This window comes from Heterodontus francisci, chromosome 18 (genome assembly GCF_036365525.1).
Source record: "Heterodontus francisci isolate sHetFra1 chromosome 18, sHetFra1.hap1, whole genome shotgun sequence".
NCBI classification, from domain to species: domain Eukaryota; kingdom Metazoa; phylum Chordata; class Chondrichthyes; order Heterodontiformes; family Heterodontidae; genus Heterodontus; species Heterodontus francisci.
Genome location: NC_090388.1, coordinates 9,758,860 through 9,780,736, shown reverse-complemented (window position 1 = coordinate 9,780,736; position 21,877 = coordinate 9,758,860). Strand labels below are relative to the sequence as shown.

General features: G+C 43.9%; 1 protein-coding gene across 1 annotated transcript in view; it reads right to left on the bottom strand.

Moving 5' to 3' along the window:
• The window catches only part of ric8b (RIC8 guanine nucleotide exchange factor B), an 81,453-nt gene that overhangs the window by 40,758 nt on the left and 18,818 nt on the right, over positions 1–21,877 (bottom strand). The window contains exon 3 of the mRNA XM_068050214.1: positions 1,937–2,548. Within this exon, the coding sequence (XP_067906315.1) occupies positions 1,937–2,548 (612 nt within the window). The remainder of the gene's footprint in view (positions 1–1,936; positions 2,549–21,877) is intronic.

Genomic DNA, 21,877 nt, shown 5'->3' with positions numbered 1-21,877 from the left:
TAGGATTGCCCTCATCTCCTGCTTCAGGACCTAATCGAATTCATAGTAAGTTACTGTGACAAATTTTATGGTTTTAAATATGTTGCTATGCCCCAGAAACCATGATTGTAAATTTACTTGTGTTCAGATCTTATTTAACAAAAAAGGAAAACAGTCAATGAAGTGCTTTCTATTCAAAATATTCTCCATTTGATACAAAGCTAGGTGGGAATGAAAGAGTCTGCAAAGAGATATAGACAGGTTAAGTGAGGGGGCATGAACTTGGCAGATGGAATATAGTGTGGGAAAATGAGAGATTATTCACAGAATATTTTTTAAATGGTGAGGAACTATTAAATGCTGGTGTTCAGAGATTTGGGTGTTTTGTACAAACACAAAGTTAACATGCAGGTACAGCAAGAAGCCAAATCTTTATGTTGGTCTTTATCGCAAGGGAGTTGGCGTACAAGAGTAAGGAAGCCTTGCTGCAATTGTGCAGAGCTTTGGCGTATTTTGTACAGTTTTGGCCTCCTTACTAAGAGAGGGTATACTTGCCTTAGAGGGGACGCAACAAAGGTTCACTAGATTGATTCCTGGGATGAGAGGTTTCCCTATGAGGAGAGGTTGAGTAGAATGGGCCTATACTCTCGGGAGTTTAGAAGAACGAGGTGATCTCATTGAAACATAAGATTCTGAGGCCTTGCCAGGGTAGATGCTGAGGGACCATTTCCCCTGGCTGGAGAGTTTAGAACTCGGGGGCATGGTCTCGGGATAAGGGGCTGTCCATTTAGGACTGAGATGAGGAGGAATTTCTTCACTTAATCTTTGGAATTTCCTAACCCAAAGAGTTGTGGATACTCAGTCATTGAGTATGTTCAAGACTGAGATTGATATATTTTTGAACTCTAAGGGAATCAAGGGACATGGGGATCGGACTGGAAAGGAGGAGCTGAGGTTGAAGATCCACAATGATCTTATTAAATGGTGCAGCAGGCTTAAGGGGCCATATGATCTATTCCTGCTCCTATTTATGTTCTCCATAGACAAGAAAATATCAATTTTATCATAAACTTGTTCAACTTTATAAAAAAAAAAATCAAGTTTTCTCGTAGATCTATCAGCCCTTCTGTTACTGGTCTATCCCGGTTTGGCCACTAGTGACAGGTATCAATTACAGAGATCTGTCTAAGGTTACAATAGCTTCAGTCAGCTTGATGCTGCTCAGGAGCTGTCCAACACAGGAAACCTGCATCACCCGAGTGGAGGTGACATGGCATAGTGTTATTTGCATTTATATATTGAAACAGCTCAAAGCATTCCACACAATGAATTACTTTTGAGTATAAGAAAAAGGTCTTGCATTTCAATAGCACTTTGTGATGTCCCAATGTGCTTCACAGCCAGGATTAATAGCATAAAACCGCAGAGTTGTCAGAGAAAGACAGAGAAAAACTACTGTGCACAAGAGCACACAAAGTTAGGCTCCCTCCTCTCAGCATTGAAATGCTCTTTGTGCTGAATCTATAAAATATGTTTCAAGGAGATTCCAGCATGTTTCCTTCTAGCTTAGCATTTAGAGAGAGGGAGCCTGTTGAAGTACGAGGGCCAATCAAGTGTTTCAGTATGCAAGGGCCCATATTCCAAAACAGACCACATTCAATTATACTATTAGCGCCATGACTGTATATCTAACTTTTTAGCAATGGCAGTTCTAAGAATGCAGGCCTTTAACTGTACATCTAATACTTAATCTCCTGACCAACAGAACCCTTGCAATATTACATAGCAATGCACAATACCCTCTCAGCTCCAATACTGAAACACTATTGTTTTTTATACCTCAACTCAAAAAGATATGTTAGAGGGTAACGTGATATAATCTCTCAAACATTTATTCCCTCATCTGAGCCATCTGTGCACAAAGCCATGAAGCATTAGATAAATATGGGCAACTTACTTCATCATTTTCCTGCTGGCTGCAGTAATAGGTGACATTAAAGAGAGCTTTCAGCACCTCCATGGCTAAATCTGCCTGCTCTTTAGGCAGGGGTGGATCCCTGCAATCTGTGGCAACCACATATTTATCTGACCACTTGATGTCCAGCGTGCTCTCTAGGATATCAGTCAACAACAGTAGCCCCTGCTGTTCGTCCTTTAGCTGAGCCCTGATGTCCAGCCGCAAGGCTGACAGCAGGAAAATGAGGCGCAAGTCAAAGAACTTAATCTCATGAGGCAGGTTTTTGTCTCTGTGCATCTTTAAGCGCTCACAGGCTCCAACAGCAAGTTTAAAGTCCATACTAAGTTGCTGTGCCTTCTCACTGTTGAACACGATGTTACACAGGCATTTTAAAGCCTCGATTCGAACACCAACATCAGAAATCTCCTGCATTGAGCTTTGCGTATAATCCAAACCAGCCAATCTGATTAGGGCCAGCATTGCTGGCCTGGTCGTCAAAGGATCCAAAACCTTTTTGTCCCTGGAGAGAATACGGATTGTTTCCAAGCTGGTGGCTTGGCAGGATGGTCCCAGGTCTTTCTGCAGCACTTTCAGTATTTCATCACATACTTTCTGTCAAGCATAAAATGACAGGCAGTTAGAAATTGTCTGCAAGGGTTAAATATTACATTTCAGAACTAACATCTAAAAAACGTCACAACTGCACTGTACAGCAAAGCAGGGAGAAAATCCACTGACATTTGACAAGCAGTTTAAAATAGCTTGCGTGGAGCATAAATACTAGCAGGGACCTGTTGGGCTGAATGGACTGTTTCTATGGTGTCGATTCTTTGCAAAAATATACAAAGAAGTAGCTTTTTTTATTCTTTCATGGAATGTGGGCGGCGCTGGCCAAGCCAGCATTTGTTGCCCATCCCTAATTGCCCTTGAAAACGGAGTGGTTTGCTAGGCCATTTCAGAGGGTAATTAAGAGTCAACCACATTGCTGTGGGTCTGGAGTCACATGTAGGCCAGAGCAGGTAAGGACAGCAGATTTTCTTCCCTAAAGGGAAGAAACCAGATGGGCATTTACTACAATAGTTTCATGGCACCATTACTGAGTGTAGCGTTCAATTCCAGATTTTTATTAATTGAATTTATTAATTGAGTTTAAATTCCACTAGCTGCTGTGGTGGGATTTGAACCAGTGTCCCCGGGGCATTAGCCTGGGCCTCTGGATTACTAGTTCAGTGACATTACCAATAGGCAATCCATTTCCCCTTCCAGCAATTTAAAATAACTTGCTTGCCTTATAACTTATGCATTCCATACTAAAAATAATGGTTTACTTCCATAAAAAGAGTTTATTTAATACTACTGTAAGCCCACTGACTTACAGCTACCATAATGACACTTCCCCCCCCAACCTGCTTCCTTTAAAGATTCTGTACTGCTCTCCAGTTTCTCTGCCTTTGTCGCATCTGCTCTGATGATGCCCTCTTCCACAGCAGTGCTTCGTATATGTCTTTCTTTTTCCTCAAATGAGAATTCCCTTCCAACATGTTTGACAGGGCCTTCGACCAGGTCTGTCCCACTGACCTCGCTTCGACTCTCATCCATACCCCTCCTTCCCAAAATCACGATAGGGTTCCCCCCTTACCGTCACCTTCCACCACACCAGCCTCCACATTCAATGGATCATCCTTCATTTCCACCACTTCCAACATGATGTTACCAAACACATCTTCCCCACCTCTCCCTTTCAGTATTCGAAAGGGACTGCTCCCTCCACGACACCCTGGTCCACTCCTCAATCATCCCCAATACCCCTTCCCACAGCACCTTCTCATGCAAGTGCAGGAGATGCAACACCTGTCCTTTTAACTCCTTTCTTCCCACCATCTAAGGCCCCAAACTCTCCTTTCCAGTGAAACAGAAATTTACTTGTACTTTTCAATTTAGTATACTATATTTGTTGCTCACGACGCGGTTTCCTCTATATTGGGGAGACAAAATACAGATTGGGTAATGCTTTGTGGAACACCTCCATTCAGTCTGCGAGCGTGACACCAAGTTTCTGGTCATCTGTCATCCTCCACTCCACTCAGACCTCTCTGCCCTTGACGTCTACAAGGTTCCAAGAAGCTCAATGGAAGCTTGAGAAACAGCACCTCGGTTATCAATTAGGCACTTTACAATCTGCTGGCATCAACATTGAGTTCAACAATTTCAGGTCATAATCTAACTTCTGCCTCCACTTTTTCAGATGGTATAATTAAGGAAGTTGTAGCAGGACATTTAGAAAATCATAATGCAATCAGGCAGAGTCAACCTTTCATGGTTTTGTGAAAGGGAAATTGAGTTTGACAAATTTATTCGAGTTCTTTGAGGATGTAACAAGCAGGGTGGATAAAGGGGAAAGCAGTAGATGTAGTGTATTTGGATTTCCAAAAGGCATTCGATAAGATGCCATGTAAAAGGTTACTACACAAGATAAGAGCTTACGATGTTGTGGGCAATATATTAGTATGGACAGAGGATTGGCTAACTAACAGGAAACAGAGTTGGGATAAATGGGGCATTTTCAGGTTGGCAAACTGTAACTAATGGAGTGCCACAGGGATTAGTGCTAGGGCTTCAACTATTTATGATCTATATTAATGACTTGGGCAAAGAGACCAAATGTTCTGATGAAGGGTCACTGACCTGAAACATTAACACTCCTTCTCTCTCCACAGATGCTGCCAGACCTGCTGAGTATTTCCAGCATTTCTTGTTTTTAGACCAAATGTATTGTAGCCAGGCAGACAGGAATTTGGAGTTAAGGGTACAATCAGATCAATCATGATATTAAATAGCAGAGCAGGTTCGAGGGGCCGAATGGCCTACTCCTGCTCCTATTTCTTATATGTTGGTAATGATTATGCTATCCCATTTAGAACTCGTCCAGCCTCATCTTTTGTTTCTTTACTTTCCCATTAACATCTCCTTTTGCTTTTTACCATCATCCCTTTTGTCATTTAATCTTTCCTGCTCTCCATCCTATCACAGACCTTCTCTTTTCTTCTTTCCTCCCTCCCCCTTTCCCTGCCTCTGTACTTGCTTAAAAACGGTTACATCTCTAACATTTTCCAGTTCTGATGAAAGGTCATTGACCTGAAATGTTAATTCTGTTTCTTTCTCCACAGATGCTGCCAGACCTGCTGAGTATTTCCACTGTTTTTATCTATTTAATAGTACACGGATGTAAACTGTGGAGCATAGCAGCAAACTGATGGGATCAATGATAGAGACCTATTTACACCAATTCAGACTGAAGATAAACAAAGATATTTGTCCAATTTACTGTTGTCTGGAAATGAAACTTGCTAGTGAGCAGACTGGATAAAGTGCTTTAAGCATTAACTTCGGGAGGAATTTGGAGAACAATCCAGTCAACAGAAATGATTATATTGGACAGCTATACTTGCATCAGGTTTAGACTCAAATTGATTTGAGTTTCGCCTCCAAAAAGGGAGTGACTCAAGTAAGTGATAAATCACTGCTATTTTCTACCAAGTACTTGTATTATCGCAGTGCCATGCTGTGGAATTAAAATATCCATACACACGGATAATCCACCTGTGCTTAATAGTTCATGCAATGACAATGCCCAAATGTGTCAGTCTGCTACGTACTCTTAGCCTCTCATCTGTTCCAGTCACAGTTCAAGGAGAACCAATGTTCTGGCCACCACACACCTGGAACAAGCACCAGCCCAGGTACAGACACCTTGTGGCAAATTTATGGTGAAGTAGTATAACTTGAAACAGTGGTGATGCACAGTAAAGGCCTGCTCAAGTCTGGAAAAAAAAAAAAAACGACAGAACCACATCGGACCCAAGCCCAACCCGTCCCCAAGTCCTTCCAATTTTTCCGGCACCCGACCCGACCCAACCACCGGAATGTTCACTTCACCTACCTTCCGATTCCGAATTGGTTTCTCACTTTTTCAGTTTGTGGAGATAAGCAACAAAAACTGTAAGTGGACTTGAAAGGTTGTTTGAAAAGATGAAGATTGGAGCCACGAGGTCAGTGATTGTTTGGTTACTAGTTAAACAGAAACCCATGGAGCTGTGCCCAGACAGGTTGTCCCACACTGTAACTGTATCTGTATTGCTTAAAATAAACACAGCAATTGCCCGAAGGCTCAGAAAACATTATCTAGACTCCTACTTTACAGGTTGAAGTACATGCTGCAAGTTTATCCAGTGAGCAGCTGAGATGCAGAGATCAAGAATGTCCTGAGTGATTACTTATTATATTTTTTATATAAATACTGTACATTTTATAATAATCGCTCAGGACCTTCCTGGTCTCTGCATCTCAGCTGTTCACTGGGTAAACTTGCAGCAAGTATTTCAACCTGTAAAGGAGGAGTCTAGGTGATGTATAATGATATTTTCTGAGCCTTCGGACAATTGCTGTGTTTATTTTAAGCAATACAGATACTGGTACAGTGTGGCACAACCTGTCTGGGCACAACTCCATGGGTTTCTGTTTAACTCGTGACCAAACAATCACTAATGTCATGGCTCCAATCCTCATCTTTTTAAAACAACCTTTCAAGTCCAATTAATACTGTGTGACCCCAACCCGGACCCTGCCCGAGCCCGAAAGCCGGACTAGGTACAGCGATCCGATCCAAGCCCAACACGTCATCGAGTCCTGTCAGATTTGGGTCGGGTAGCAGGCCTTTAATGCACAGCTAGCTGAATTGAGGCGTGATGAGATATCAGATGTGGACTGGAGGTCCAGCATATTGCTGCTTCCTTCTTTGTTTTCTCAGGATGCTATGGAGTATGCACCAACACATGGACTATGTTGAACAGTTACATGCTTTAAAAATACAGTCAGTAGTGGAAGGTGGCATAGCTAGGTGAAGTCAAACAGATATGGCTGGCATCCTTTGGTGAACACTTATAGAGTGGAGGAGGAATCTGGAGAACTCACAGCTGTGCACTATTTATACACTAGAATCAGTAAGCATGGGGAGCAAACTTCTAGATGTGACACGAGTGTAGAAGCATGGGTACAGTTGGTTCTAACTTGTGCCAGCAGTGGTTTGGTGTTAACAGGCAGCAAACTCTAGTGACTACAGGTTGTTACTGAAAGAGATGAGCCTCCAGAAACCCAAGCAAAGCAGACAAACGCCACTATCTTGGTACATCAATCAAGTCACAAAGACAGGAAGCAAATCCTGATTAATCTCTGGCAGCTTCCTAGTTGGTCCAACATCCACCTAGCAGTTCTCCTCCCCATGGCACATGGATTGAGGGCAGTGGTACCCTTCATTGTGACTGGTGGATGTTTGACTGTGCCTGTAAGTACCACAGCATAGCCATGCCAGGTGGCTGTCTCTGGTGCAACAGCTTCAGTGCTTGGGATAGCTTGTTCTGCAAGTTACGTGCCTCCTATGCCCTCAGCCCGCATCACTAAGACACAGTTGACAATGGCCACTGCATCCCTGCTGCAAAGCTGAAAACCCCTCCATATTATTCATTGCCGTAGGTGCTATGGTGATGTTTTATGACCATGCCCATTGCTCAGTTAACTAATCCCAGACTTGAATTAAGGACTCACTTTAGATTTATACCCCAGCCTCCCTTGGGCCCATTCTGCAAAATTTGTTAACAATGGCACCCAAGCAAATTATTCATTAATTTCCATGAACCAATCTTAGAATGTGAATAATCAGTACTGGTACAAAAGGACGAAACGTCTGCTATGACTTTCTCGCTCACGTCCACTTCCTCTTTAAGATCATCTCTGTGGAGCTGCCGAGGGGTCAGGAGGCGGCTGCAGTTTGCCAAGCCAAAGCAAAAGAACCCAACATGACAATGAGATTGCCGGCCATATGGTTTCCATAGGCCAATTAAATTCCAGAAAATGGACTTACAACTAACGGAGTAATCAGATCCCCAAAAGATAGGATCAGCAACAGGTAGATGGATTCCATTTGTACTTCCACCATTGGAGACCGTGACTTCAGCTGCCTGGCCGTAAGCTCTAGAATTTCCTCCCTAAACCTCTGCCTCGCTACCTCTCTTTCAAGACACTCGTTGAAACCCTACCTCTTCCTGCCCCAATACCTCCTCATAGGACTCGCTGTCAAATTTTGTTTGATAACACTCGCGAAGCACCTTGGGACATTTTACTACGCTAAAGGCACTATATGAATGCAAGTTAATGTTGATATAGATTAACAGAGGAAAGTGGAGCGCTAGAAAGATCACTGACATAGATACTGCAAATTATAAAAGTGATGAAAATCCATGGCTGCTTTCAGGAACTGTCTTTTTTAATTTAAAAGACTACATATTCCAAGACTTTGCTTGGTTGACATTTATTCTCATAGTATTTGTCCAATTTTTGCTAATTTTGCTCATCTAATTCTTAATAACCCGACACCCTCAGAATTTAGACTTGTGTGCTGAAACCCTTACTTTAGGATTATTAAGGAATACAGAGAAAAGGCAAGAGAAAATTGGAATGAACATATAGGTGTCCTGGTTAAATGATGGGCAGGCTCAATGATTTGTAACTGGGATCTGAATTCCCATTGTTGTCTACACTGCTAATCTTTGAAAGCAGCAGCTAAACCTAATGTCCAAGGCTGCATGAGGAATCAGAAATGGTGTGGTCAGTGATCACCTTCTCATTTGACTTATAAAGCAGCACAAATTCAACCAAAATAACAGGGTGCCTGGAGGTCACCGTAAAGCTAGAGCAGGGGACAAAGGGTTCTGCCCTGTCAGCCAGCACAGAGGCCCCAAGGAGATCCACTATACTGTTAGCTTGTCTTTTCGCTGCAGTATAACTTTGCCTAGCTAAACATCCTCTAAGCCACTGGTGTGCAACAAGGAAACAAAAGAAAGTACAAAGAGTTGAAATAAGATAAAGGAGAGTTTAGAATCACATTGAATGAAGTTTACATTTGTACAAGACGTGCATGTTCACAACCATTGGCAGACAATTTTTTAAAAACTCTATAAATAACACAAATGGCTAAAAGTATCTAGTCAAGTCTCCTAGCAACAAGTTCGGGGGCCTTTCTCGAGGCTGCTGCCTACATTGCTCTTACTAACCCACAGCAGTCAGAACCACCTGGAGTGTTTGAGCTAAGCCAGATTAACCCTCATTGTCTGTGCTTCATTGAGAAGATGGGGCTCTTAAATCCAAGGAGGAAAATATACACACACTCAGCCATTTCAAGTACCATATATACATACAGGACTAGAAATCTGTACTTTGGCTTGGTGCTAAAGTAGAAAGCGTCATGTACACAAGTCATGTCCTCTTAATTTCCCTCATAACACAGCAGTGAATTCCTGCTACTTATTGTCTAACAAACACAGATATTTAAGCAGCAGTTTGCCCTCCCAACCTCAGTCGACTTAAAGAAAATCAAAGACAGCTCGGAATAAATACAAAAAGAGAAATCCAAAAATCAGCAGTAGGAATTGCCATCAAAGGCGGGAGAAAAAAATTGCCACTAAAACATCATTGCGCTCAAAGAGCAGAAAAAACAGAAAATGTATTTTATCTCAAGATCCTAAGATAAATATGGACAAGAGGTTCACTTGGCCTACCTTAGTTCATCTTTCATATCTTAGCTCACCTTTCATAAAAGGCCCTACAGAGTTCTCATCATGGCACCCAACTGTTTCTTAAAAGTTTCCAGTATTTTCTACTATACTTTCCATGTGTTGGTCACTCTCTGGGTGAAGAACTGCCTGGCACAAGATCAAAATTTTCTTTTTATTAGTTTGAATCTGTGACCCTGTGGCCATGCTGTCACAGTGAAGCAATGTTTTGAATGTACCTTCTCATACAGTTTCCAACCCTATTATACCTTTCGAAAAACAGCAACTGAAAGGTGAAGGCTGAAAAGCCTAAGTTTCTCCAGTCTCTCTTCATCACCCTGTCCTTGGCTTACATTCAGGACCTCAACGCATCTCGTGCTTCAGTGACCAGGAGTGGACGCAATTATTAAATTGTAGTCTAACTAAAGCACTATAGTGGCGCAGTGGTTAGCACCACAGCCTCACAGCTCCAGTGACCCGGGTTCAATTCTGGGTACTGCCTGTGTGGAGTTTGCAAGTTCTCCCTGTGTCTGCGTGGGTTTCCTCCGGGTGCTCCGGTTTCCTCCCACATGCCAAAGACTTGCAGGTTGATAGGTTAATTGGCCATTATAAATTGCCCCTAGTATAGGTAGGTGGTAGGGAAATATAGGGACAGGTGGGAATATGGGATTAGTGTAGGATTAGTATAAATGGGTGGTTGATGGTCGGCACAGACTCGGTGGGCCGAAGGGCCTGTTTCAGTGCTGTAACTCTAAACTAAACTAAACATGACTTCCTCTGACTTGCACCCTAGTGTTCTGGCTATATGGTTACAATTCCACTTGTTCTGTTGATTGTTGCTCTGTACTAGTTGGATATATTGAGTGACAAGTCCACGAATATGTCTAGTTCTCTTCCAACTTTACCCTTAGCTATCATCATTCATGGAGAATGCACATTACCCAGGTTTTTTTGAACAATATCTATGGTACTTTACACTCATTTTACTATTGATCTAGCCTACTTACATATTTTGGTCAACTCATTCTGTCGTTCCCACATTATCGCCTCGGAATCCACTGCCTCTCCTTGTTTAGTCTTGTGTGCAAATTTGCATTGAATTTCTGAATCCAAGTCATTAACGTAAATTAGAAACTGCAGATCCAATCACATCCTTTCCTGCCTCTTAATATCTACTCAAAACAAGTACCCACTGCTTTCTACCCTTTCTCCAATTTCTTATCTATTACCGAGTTTCATCCTGAATTTCCATTGCTTTGAGCTAAAACTAGTAGCCTTCCACAAGAAACTTCATTAAATGCGTTTTGCAAGTCTAATTACAACATGCTGTACGGCTTTCTGTAGTGCGCTTGGGACATAATTTCTTCAGAAAAGTCAAGGCGGTTGGTCAACTATCCTCATCTCCTTCTCAATCCACATGGCTACCTTCATTAGATTTTCATACAGGTAACTAATTCCATTATTTTCCACTGCTGAAGACGCAAGTATGTATGGGTGCCAGTGTCTGCTTTCATAGAATTATACAGCACAAAAAGGAGGCCATTCAGCCCTGGCTCTTTGCTAGAGCTATGTGATTATTCCCACTCCCCTGCTCTGTCCCCACAGATTTGTAAATTTTTCAAAAAGAAAATTCAATAAATACTTGAATGGGAAAGTTACTATTGAATCTGCTTCCACCACCCTTTCAGACAGCACATTCCAGATCTCAACAAGTCGCTTCACATAAAGGAGTCTCCTGATCTCCTGCTGACTATCTTGCCTATCACTTTACATCTGTGTCCTCTGGTTACCAAGCCTCCTGACAGTGGAAACAGTTTCTCCCCATTTACTCATCAAAACCCTTCATAATTTTGACCACACCTCTCTTAAATCTCCCTTGACCACCTCTCTTAAAAGGAGAACAATGCAGCTTCTTGAGGGGAAAAAAAAACAAAGTGCTGGAAATATACAGCAGGTCTGGCAGCATCCACAAACATATGAATTATGAGCAGAAGTAGGCCATTCAGCCCCTTGGGCCTGCTCCACCATTCAATAAGATCATGGCTAATCTGTTTGTGCCTCGAATTCCACACTCCCATTTACCCCCGATACCCTTGCCTAACAAGAATCTATCTACCTCCGCCTTAAAAATATTCAATATCCCCAGCTCCACCACCTTCTGAGGCAGAGAGTTCCAAAGTCGCACAACCATCTGAGAAAAAGGTTCTCCTCATCGCTGTCCTAAAAGGGCGACCCCCAATTTTAAAACAGTGCCCTCTAGTTCTGGACTTAGCCACGGGAGGAAACATCCTCTCCACATCTAACTTGTCAAGACGGTTCAGGACCTTATAAACTTCAATCAAGTCTCCCCTCACTCTTCTAAACTCCAGTGAAAAGAAGCCCAGTGCGTGCAACCTTTCCTCATAAGACAACCCACTCAAACCAGGCATCAATCTACTAAACCTCCTCTGAACTGCCTCCAACGCATTCACATCCTTCCTTAAGTAAGGAGACCAAAACTGCACACAGTATTCGAGATGTGGTCTCAACAATGCCCTGTATAACTGAAGCATAACATCCTTACCTATATTTTCAATTCCCCTCATAATAGAGGATAACATTCCAATAGCCTTCTTTATTACCTGCTGTACCTGCATACTAACCTTTTGTGACTCCCGCACTAGAACACCTAGATCCCTCTGCAACTGAGTTATGCAATCGTTCTCCATTTAAGTTATACTCTGCTTTTTTATTCTTCCTGCCAAAGTGAACAACTTCACGTTTTCCCACATTATACTCCATCTGCCAGATTTTTGCCCACTCACTTGACCTATCAGTCTGCAAGCTCCTTATGTCCTCTTCACAACATACTTTCCTACCTATCTTCATGTCATCTGCAAATTTAGCTACCATGCCATTGCTCCCCTCATTTAAGTCATTGATATAAATTGTAAAAAGTTGAGGCCCCAGCATAGACCCCTGCAGGACTCCATTTATCACATCCTGCCAATCAGAAAAGGACCCATTTATGCATGACTTTCTGCCAGCCAGCCAATCCTCTATCCATGCTAATATGTTACCCACTACACCATGAACTCCTACTCTGTGGAGAGAGAAACAGAGTTAATGTTTCATGTCTGTGACCTTTCATCAGAACTAGCAACAGTTAAAAATGTATTGGACTTTGAGCAAGTGAAACGGGGGCGGGGGGGGAAGGTGGGAAGAACAAAAGGGAAGGTCTGTGAAAGGGTGGAGGGCAGAAGAGATTAAATGACAAAATGTCATGGAACAAAAGGCAAAGGGAGTAGTAATGGCCGTAGTAAAAGACAAAGCATTTATCCAGAGTGAGTGTTAATGGCAGAATAAATGAACAGCTCTGTCTGAAAGCAAAACATGAAAGACCAGCTTAAGACTGGTACATGGCAAAAAAAAACAATCAAAATGGAGTCATGGACTGAAGTTGTTGAACACAATGTTGAGTCCAGAAAGTTGTAGAGTGTTTAATTGGAAGATGAGGTGCTGCTCCTCAAGTTTGCGTTGAGCTTCACTGGAACACTGCAGCAGGCCGAGGACAGAAATGTGGGCAAGGTGGTGAATGAAAATGGCAAGCAACTAGAAGCCCGAGGTCATGCTTGCAGACTGAGCGGAGGTGTTCCGCAAGGCAGTGTTCCAGCTTCTTCAGCCTCACCGCATAACTGAAGTCCCTCATCCCTGGAACCATTCTGTAAGTCTCTTACTCTCCAAGGCCCTGACATGTCTCCTAAAACATGATGCCTAGAATTTAACTAAATATTGTAGCTGAGGCCGAACCAGTGCTTTACGCTTTCTGAAAATGGATACTATATTAGCTTGTTCCCAATCTACCAAGACTTTCACAGGGTTCATCAACACTCGCATACTGACCGTCAATGCCTCATGAATCTCCTCCTTTGTCTCCCTTATCATATCTTTGAACCTAGTTCCTTTGAAATTATATGTCTGGCTTCTTGCCCTCAGTATTTCTGACTTGATTTTTATTTATTTATTTAATTGATGTGGGTATCGCTGGCAAAGCCTGCATTTGTTGCCAATATCTAAATGCCTTTGAGAAGATTGGGGTGAGCTGCCTTCTTGAACCGCTGCAGTCAATCGGTTAGGGAGGGAGTTCCAGGATTTTGATCCAGCGACACTGAATGGCGATAGAGCTCCAAATCAGGATGGTGTATGACTTGGAGAGGAACTTGCAGATGGTGGTGTTCCGAAGCGTCTGCTGCCTTTGTCCTGCTAGGTGAAAGAAGTTACGGATTTGGAAGGTGCTGTCGAAGGAGGCATGGTGAGTTGCTCCAGTGCATCGTGTGTATGGTACACATGGCTGCCACTGCTCGTCAGTGATGGAAGGAGTGAATGTTGAAGGTAGTGGATGAGGTGTCGATCATGTGGGCTACTTTGTTCTAGATGGTGTTGAGCTTGAGTGTTGGAGCCACATTCATCCAGGCAAGCAGAGAGCATTCTATCAGGTTCCTGGCTGTGCCTAGTAGATGGTGAACAGGCTTTGAGCAGTCAGGAGGTGGGTTACTCGTCACAGAATTCCCAGCCTCTGACCTGCTCTTGTAGCAACAGTATTTACATGTTCTGTTCAGTTTCTGGTCAATGATAACCCCCAGGATGTTGTTAGTGGGGGATCAGCAACAGTAATGCTGTTGAACGTCAAGGGGAGATGGTTATTCTCTCTTACTAACATACGAATTAGGAGCAGGAGTAGGCCACTTGGCCCTTCAAGCCTGCCCCGCCATTCAATAAGTTCATGGCTGAACTGAATATTCCACATTTCCACCTACCCCCGATAAGCAAGGGGCTGGAAGATTATCAAGAATCTATCTACCTCTGCCTTAAAAATATTCAAAGACTCTGCTTTCACCACCTTTTGAGGAAGAAAATTCCAAAGACTCATGACCCTCAGAAAAAATTTCTCCTCATCTCTGTCTTAAATAGGTGACCCCTTATTTTAAACAGTGACCCTCTAGTTCTAGATTCTCCAACAAGGGGAAACATCCTTTCCACATCCACCCTGTCAAGACCCCTCAAGATCTTATATGTTTCAATCAAGTCGCCTCTTACTCTTCTAAACTCCAGCGGATACAAGCCTAGCCTGTCCAATCTTTCCTCGTAAGACAGCCCGCCCACTCCAGGTATTGGAGATGTTGGAGATCGTCATTGCCTAGCGAATGTTACTTGCCACTCATCAGCCCAAGCCTGAATGTTATCCAGGTCTTGCTGCATATGGACATGAGCTGCTTCAGTATCTGAGGAGTTGTGAATGGTGCTGAACATCATACATTCAACGACCATCCCCAGTTCTGACCTTATGATGGAGGAAAGGTCATTGATGAAGCAGCTGAAGATGGTTGGGCCGACGACACTACCCTGAGGAACTCCTGCAGTGATGTCCTGGGGCTGAGATTGATTGGCCTCCAACAACCACCATAGGAATGGCGAGATGAAAAAATACAGAATCCATCTACTTCATCTTTGACCATTGTAGTAGTTGCACAATACAATGATAATGAAGTTGTTGATGAATCACAGCAATCAATCTCTATCAACTAGTCTACACAGACCCAAGACATGAGGGAAGGAAAAGCACTTTGGAAATCAGGGGTCCAAAGTCACCTGTTCCTCCCAGGTTTTTGCATTCACATGTCTCAAATTACTGTACCATTGAAAGCAATCGATCTAATTTGTTTTAGAATGAATCCAATTCAGTCATCTCCCCAGGGAGCCTGTTCCATAGATTGACTACTCGCTCACTGAAAGAGTGTTGCCCCAAATTAGTTTTGAATTTACACTCTTCAAGCGCAGGCCATGTCCTCTGGTTCTACTGTTCTGGAAGAGGCAAAACAGCTCGTCATGGCCGACTAGTCCCTTTACAATCCTAAAAACAGCAATCATGTCAGCAACAACTACTTCTATTTCTATAGCACCTTTAATGTAATAAAATTCCCCAAAGTGCTTCACTGGAGTGCTATACAGCAACATTTGACACTGAGCCACAGGAGGAGATATTTGGGCTGATGATCATAAGTTCGGTCAAAGAGGTCGGTTATAAGGAGTGTCTTAAAGAAGGAGAGTGAAGTAGAGAGGCAGAGAGATTTAGGGAGGAAATTCTAGGGCGTAGATAGGAAGAAGCTTTTTCCCTTAGCGGAGGTATCAGTAACATAGAATCATAGAAAATCGGAGCAGTAGGCCATTCAGCCCTTCGAGCCTGTTCCTCTATTCATGATCACAGCTGATCATCCAACTCAGTAACTATTGCGTTAATTTCCTCTAACCAGCAATGCAGCTCCACCGCCTTTTGCTTTTTGTCTGGCCTTCCTAAATACTGAATACCCCAGATGTTGATTTCCCATCCCTGGTCACCTTGCAGCCATGTGTCTGTAATCCCGACTATATCATACCCGTTTACATTTATTTGCACGATTAATTCATCCACTTTATTGCGAATGCTCTGTGCGTTAAGGCACAAAGCTTGTCTTTTTAACATTATTTGGTCCCTTCCCACTATTTTTCACTCTGGCCCTTGATTTCTCTGCCTATCACTTTTCTTATTCCCCTTATTGTCTTTTGTTCTCGTCTTTGATCCCCCCCCTCCTCTGACTCCTTGCAAAGGTTCCCATTCCCCTGCGAATTAGTTTAAACCTTCCCCAACCACTCTCGCAAATACTCCCCCTCGGACATTAGTCCTGGTCCTGCCCAGGTGTAACCCGTCCAGTTTGTACTGGTCCCACCTCCCACAGAACTGGTCCCAATGTCCCAGGAATCTAAAACCCTCCCCCTCACACCATCTCTTCAGCCACGTGTTCATCCGATATATCCTGCTATTTCTACTCTGACTAGCATGTGGCACTGGTAGTAATCCTGAGATCACTACCTTTGAGGGCCTACTTTTCAACTTACTTCCTAGCTCCCTATATTCTGCTTTTAGGACTGCATCTTTTTTGTTTTACCTACGTCGTTTGTACCAATGTGTACCACGATCATTGGCTGTTCCTCCCCCTTCAGAATGTCCTGTAACCACTCTGAAACATCCTTGACACTAGCACCAGGGAGGCAACATACCATCCTGGAGTCGCTTTTCCAGCCACAGAAACACCCATCTATTCCCCTTATAACTGAATCCCCTATAATTACTGCATTCCCACACTTTTTACTCCTCCCATGTACAGCAGAGCCAACCATGGTGCAACAAATTGGGCTGTTGCTGCTTTCTCCTGAGAGGCCATTCCCATCAGTATCCAAAGCAGTATATCTGTTTTGCACGGGAATAGACACAGGAGATTCCTGCGCTGCCTGCCTTGTCCTCTTGCTCTGCCTGGGGGTCCACCTGTTCCCTACCTGCCTGTGGGGTCTGAGCCTGCGGTGTGACCACCTCTCTATATGTGCCATCCACGATACTCTCCACCTCGTGGATGCTCCACAGTGACCCCAGCTGCCGCTCCAGCTCTGAAACCCGGGCTTCCAGGGGGGCATAGATTTAAGGTAAGGGGCAGGAGGTTTAGAGGGGATTTGAGGAAAATCTTTTTCACCCAGAGGGCGGCTGGAATCTGGAACACAACTGCTGGAAAATGGGATTACAATAGATAGGCTTGATGGCCGGTGCAGACACAGTGGGCCGAAGGGCCTGTTTCTGTGCTGTATAACTATGATTCTAGAGCATAGGGCCCAAGTAGCTGAAGGCCTGGCTACTAATAGTGGAGCAATTAAAATCAGGAATGCTGGAGAGGTGAGATTTAGAGCAGCTCAGAGATCTCGGAGAGTTGTGAAGCTGGAGGAGAGTGATGTTATGGAGGTGATAATAGGAGGTCAGAGCTCATGTCGTGGTCAAATACAACATCAAGGCTGTGAACAGTCTTGTTCAGTTGCCTGGGAGAGGGATGGAGTCAGTGGCAAGGGAGCAGAGTTTGTGATGGGGATCAAAGACAATGGCTGCAATCTTCCCACTACTTAAGAGGAAATTTCTGCTCATCCACTACTGGATGCTGGACAAGTAATCTGACAATAGAGACAGCGGAGAGATCGAGAGCGATGCTCATGAGGTAGAGCTGGATGTCATCAGCGTACGTGCAGAAACTGCTGCATTTTCGGATGATGTCACTGGGGCAGCACAGCAGGATAAAATATGATGCTTTGTTGACAAGAGGATTATGGACCTTTTTTTAAGTCAGGAAAGGGGAGATTTTGATTAGAGCTGTTAAATACACATCACACAGAATTGTTGCATTTGAACTGAATAGTTTGACCACATCCTCAGATAAATCAATTGCTCTCCTTTATTTAAGGAAGGATGTGAATGCGTTGGAGGCAGTTCAGATGGGGTTCACTAGACTGATACCTGGAATGAGCAGGTTGTCTTATGAGGAATAGTTGGACAGACTGGGCTTGTATTCACTGGAGTTTAGAAGAGTGAGGGGAGACTTGATTGAAGTATAAAAGATCCTGAATGGTATTGACAAGTTGGATGTGGAAAGGATGTTTCCTCTTGTGGGCGAGTCCAGGACTAGGGGGCACAGTTTTAAAATTAGGGGTCGCCCTTTTAGGACAGAGACGAAGAGAAATTTTTTCTCTGAGGTTTGTGCAACTTTGGAACTCTGCCTCAGCAGGTGTTTGAGGCGGAGTCATTGAATAATTTTAAGGCAGAGGTAGATAGATTAGTTAGGCAAGGGAATCAAAGGTTATCAGGGATAGATGGGCGTGTGGAATTTGAGACAAATAGATCAGCCATGAGTGGCAGAGCAAGCTAAAGGGACCGAATGGCCTAATTCTGCTCCTAATTCGTATGCTCGTAAACGTTGCAACAAATGATCAAGTTAAACAGGGATATGATTTCTGTAGAGCTGGATTTTAACTCCTTAGGTACTGTGGAGATTAAGAAGTCTTTACCAAACTAAATCCTGGATATAAATATTATTTTTGTCACAATCAAAAATTTATATCATAAACCAAGGTACTTTGCCAGAGATAAAAACAGAAAATATCAAATACTCAGCAGGTCAAGCATCAATTGTACAGAAAGAGCTAAGATTTCAGGTTGATGATCTTAGATCATTAAATCTGTTTCTCTCTCCACAGACGCGCCTGACCTGCTGAGTACTTTCAGCATTTTCGGTTTTTATTTCAGCTTTTAGCATCCACAGTATCTTACTTGTGTATCCTTCACCAGAGTATTGGCATGCGACTGTAATAAGCAATGAAAACTGAGCAGTTTACTGAATCACCCAAACCCAGACAATATTAGTTTTGAGGTGCAATCTCAATTATTTATAAACATTTCATCTTTTGTTCTCGCGATGCATTTCTGTAGATCTTCAGTTTAATTGGGAATTTATGGGATGGTGCCATCCGGACAGGTTATCATGGTTTTGAGGAAGGGTTACCGACCCGAAACATTAACTCTTTCTCTCTGCACAGATGCTGCTAGACCTGCTGAGTTTTTCCAGCTTTTTCTATTTTTATTTCAGATCATTGGATTCATTTAGCGTTGCTGAAAAGATCCCCGTTTGCATAAAAACCTCCTTTAAATACTTGTCATTATCTTCAGCTCAAAAACACACAAATATTGGAATACCCCTCAACTACAGTGGCTGCAGTAAACTGTGGATTAAGGGGCAGTATCATCATGTAATGACTGGAAAAATCTTCAGTTTATCAAGAAAATATAACTTTAGTTCTAATATAAATGCTAGCACATATGCTAGGGCACAGAATGTACTCTGGGTGGGGGACTTCAATGACCGTCACCAAGAGTGGCTCGGTAGCACCACTACTGACCGAGCTGGCTGAGTCCTAAAGAACATAGTTGCTAGACTGGGTATGCGGCAGGTGGTGAGGCGAACCAAGAGGGAAAAACATACTAGTCCTTGTCCTCACCAATCTGCCTGCTGCAGATGCATCCGTCCATGACAGTATTGGTAGAAGTGACCACCGCACAGTCCTTGTGGAGACGAAGTCCCGCCTTCACATTGAGGATACCCTCCATCATGTTGTGTGGCACTACCACCATGTTAAATTGGATAGATTTCGAACAGATGTAAAACTGGGCATCCATGAGGCACTGTGGGCCATCAGCACGAATTGTACTCCACCATAATCTGTAACCTCATGGCTCGGCTAGCCCCCATTCTACCATTACCATCAAGCCGGGAGATCAACACTGGCTCAAAAAAAAAAAAAAAGAGTGCAGGAGGGCATGCCAGACGCAGCACCAGGCATACCTCAAAATGAGGCGTCAACCTGGTGAAACTACAAGCCGGGACAAACTGCGTAAGCAGCATGTGATAGACAGAGCTAAGGAATCCCACAACCAACGGATCAGATCTAAACTCTGCAGTCCTGCCACATCCAGCCGTGAATGGTGGTGGACAATTAAACAACTAACTGGAGAAGGTGGCTCCACAAATATCCACATCCTCAATGATGAGGGAGCGCAGCACATCAGTGCCAAAGATAAGGCTGAAGCATTTGCAAAAATCTTCAGCCAGAAGTGCTGAGTTGATGATCCACTCGGCCTCCTCCTGAAGTCCCCAGCATCACAGAAGCCAGACTTCAGCCAATTCGATTCACTCTGCGTGATATCAAGAAATGACTGAAGGCACCAGATACTGCAAAGGCTATGGGCCCTGTCAACATTTTTTTTTAATTTTCTGCATTCATGGGATGTGGGCATTGCTGGCAGGGCCAGCATTTATTGCCCACCCCTAATTGCCCTTGAGAAGGTGGTGGTGAGCTGCCTTCTTGAACCGCTGCAGTCCATGTGGGGTAGGTACACTCACAGTGCTGTTAGGAAGGGAGTTCCAGGATTTTGACCCAGCAACAGTGAAGGAACGGCAATATAATTCCAAGTCAGGATGGTGTGTGACTTGGAGGGGAACTTGCAGGTGGTGGTGTTCCCATGCATTTGCTGCCCTTGTGCTTCTAGTTGGTAGAGGTCGCGGATTTGGAAGGTGCTGTCTAAGGAGCCTTGGTGCGCTGCTGCAGTGCATCTTGTAGATGGTACACACTGCTGCCACTGTGCGTCGGTGGAGCAGGGAGTGAATATTTGTAGATTGGGTGCCAATCAAGCGGGCTGCTTCGTCCTGGTTGGTGTCGAGCTTCTTGAGTGTTGTTGGAGCTACACCCATCCAGGCAAGTGGAGAGCATTCCATCACACTCTTGACTTGTGCCTTGTAGATGGCGGACAGGCTTTGGGGAGTCAGGTGGTGAGTTACTCGCTGCAAGACTCTGAGCCTCTGACCTGCTCTTGTAGCCACAGTATTTATATGGCTCCTCCAATTCAATTTCTGGTCAATGGTAACTCCAGGATGTTGAGAGTAGCAATTATAATGCCATTGAATGTCAAGAGGAATTGGTTAGATTCTCTCTTGTTGGAGATGGTCATTGGCTGGCATTTGTGGTGGCGTGAATGTTACATGTCACTTATCAGCCCAAGCCTGGATATTCATAGAGACATAGAGAGATACAGCACTGAAACAGGCCCTTTGGCCCACCGAGTCTGTGCCAACCAACAACCACCCATTTATACTAATCCTACATTAATCCCATATTCCCTACCATATCCCCACCATTCCCCTACCACCTACCTACACTAGGGACAATTTACAATGGCCAACTTACCTATCAACCTGCAAGTCTTTGGCTGTGGGAGGAAACCGGAGCACACGGCGGAAACCCATGCAGTCACAGGGAGAACTTGCAAACTCCACACAGGCAGTACATAGAACTGAAATCGGGTCGCTGGAGCTGTGAGGCCACTACGCCACTGTGCCGCCCCGATATTGTCCAGGTCTTGCTGCATTTCTACATGGACTGCTTCAGTATCTGAGGAGTTGCAAATGGTGCTGAACATTGTGCAATCAGTGAACATCCCCACTTCGGACCTTATGGATTGAAGGAAGGTCATTGATGAAGCAGCTGAAGATGCTGGGACCCAGGACACTACCCTGAGGAACTCCTGCAGTGATGTCCGGGAGCTGAGATGATTGACCTTCCAAAACAACAACCATATTCCTCTGCGCTAGGCACGACTCCTACCAGCGGAGAGTTTTCCCCCGATTCCCATTGACTCCAGTTTTGCTCGGGCTCCTTGATGTCATACTCAGCCAAATGTTGCCTTGATGTCAAGGGCAGTCACTCTCACCTCGCCCCTGGAGTTCAGCTCTTTTGTCCATGTTTGAACCAAGGCTGTAATGAGGTCAGGAGCTGAGCGGCTCTGGCAGAATCCAAACTGAGCAGGTTATTGCTAAGCAAGTGCTGCTTGATAGCACTGTCGACGACACCTTCCATCACTTTACTGATGATTGAGAGCAGGCTGATGGGGCATTAATTA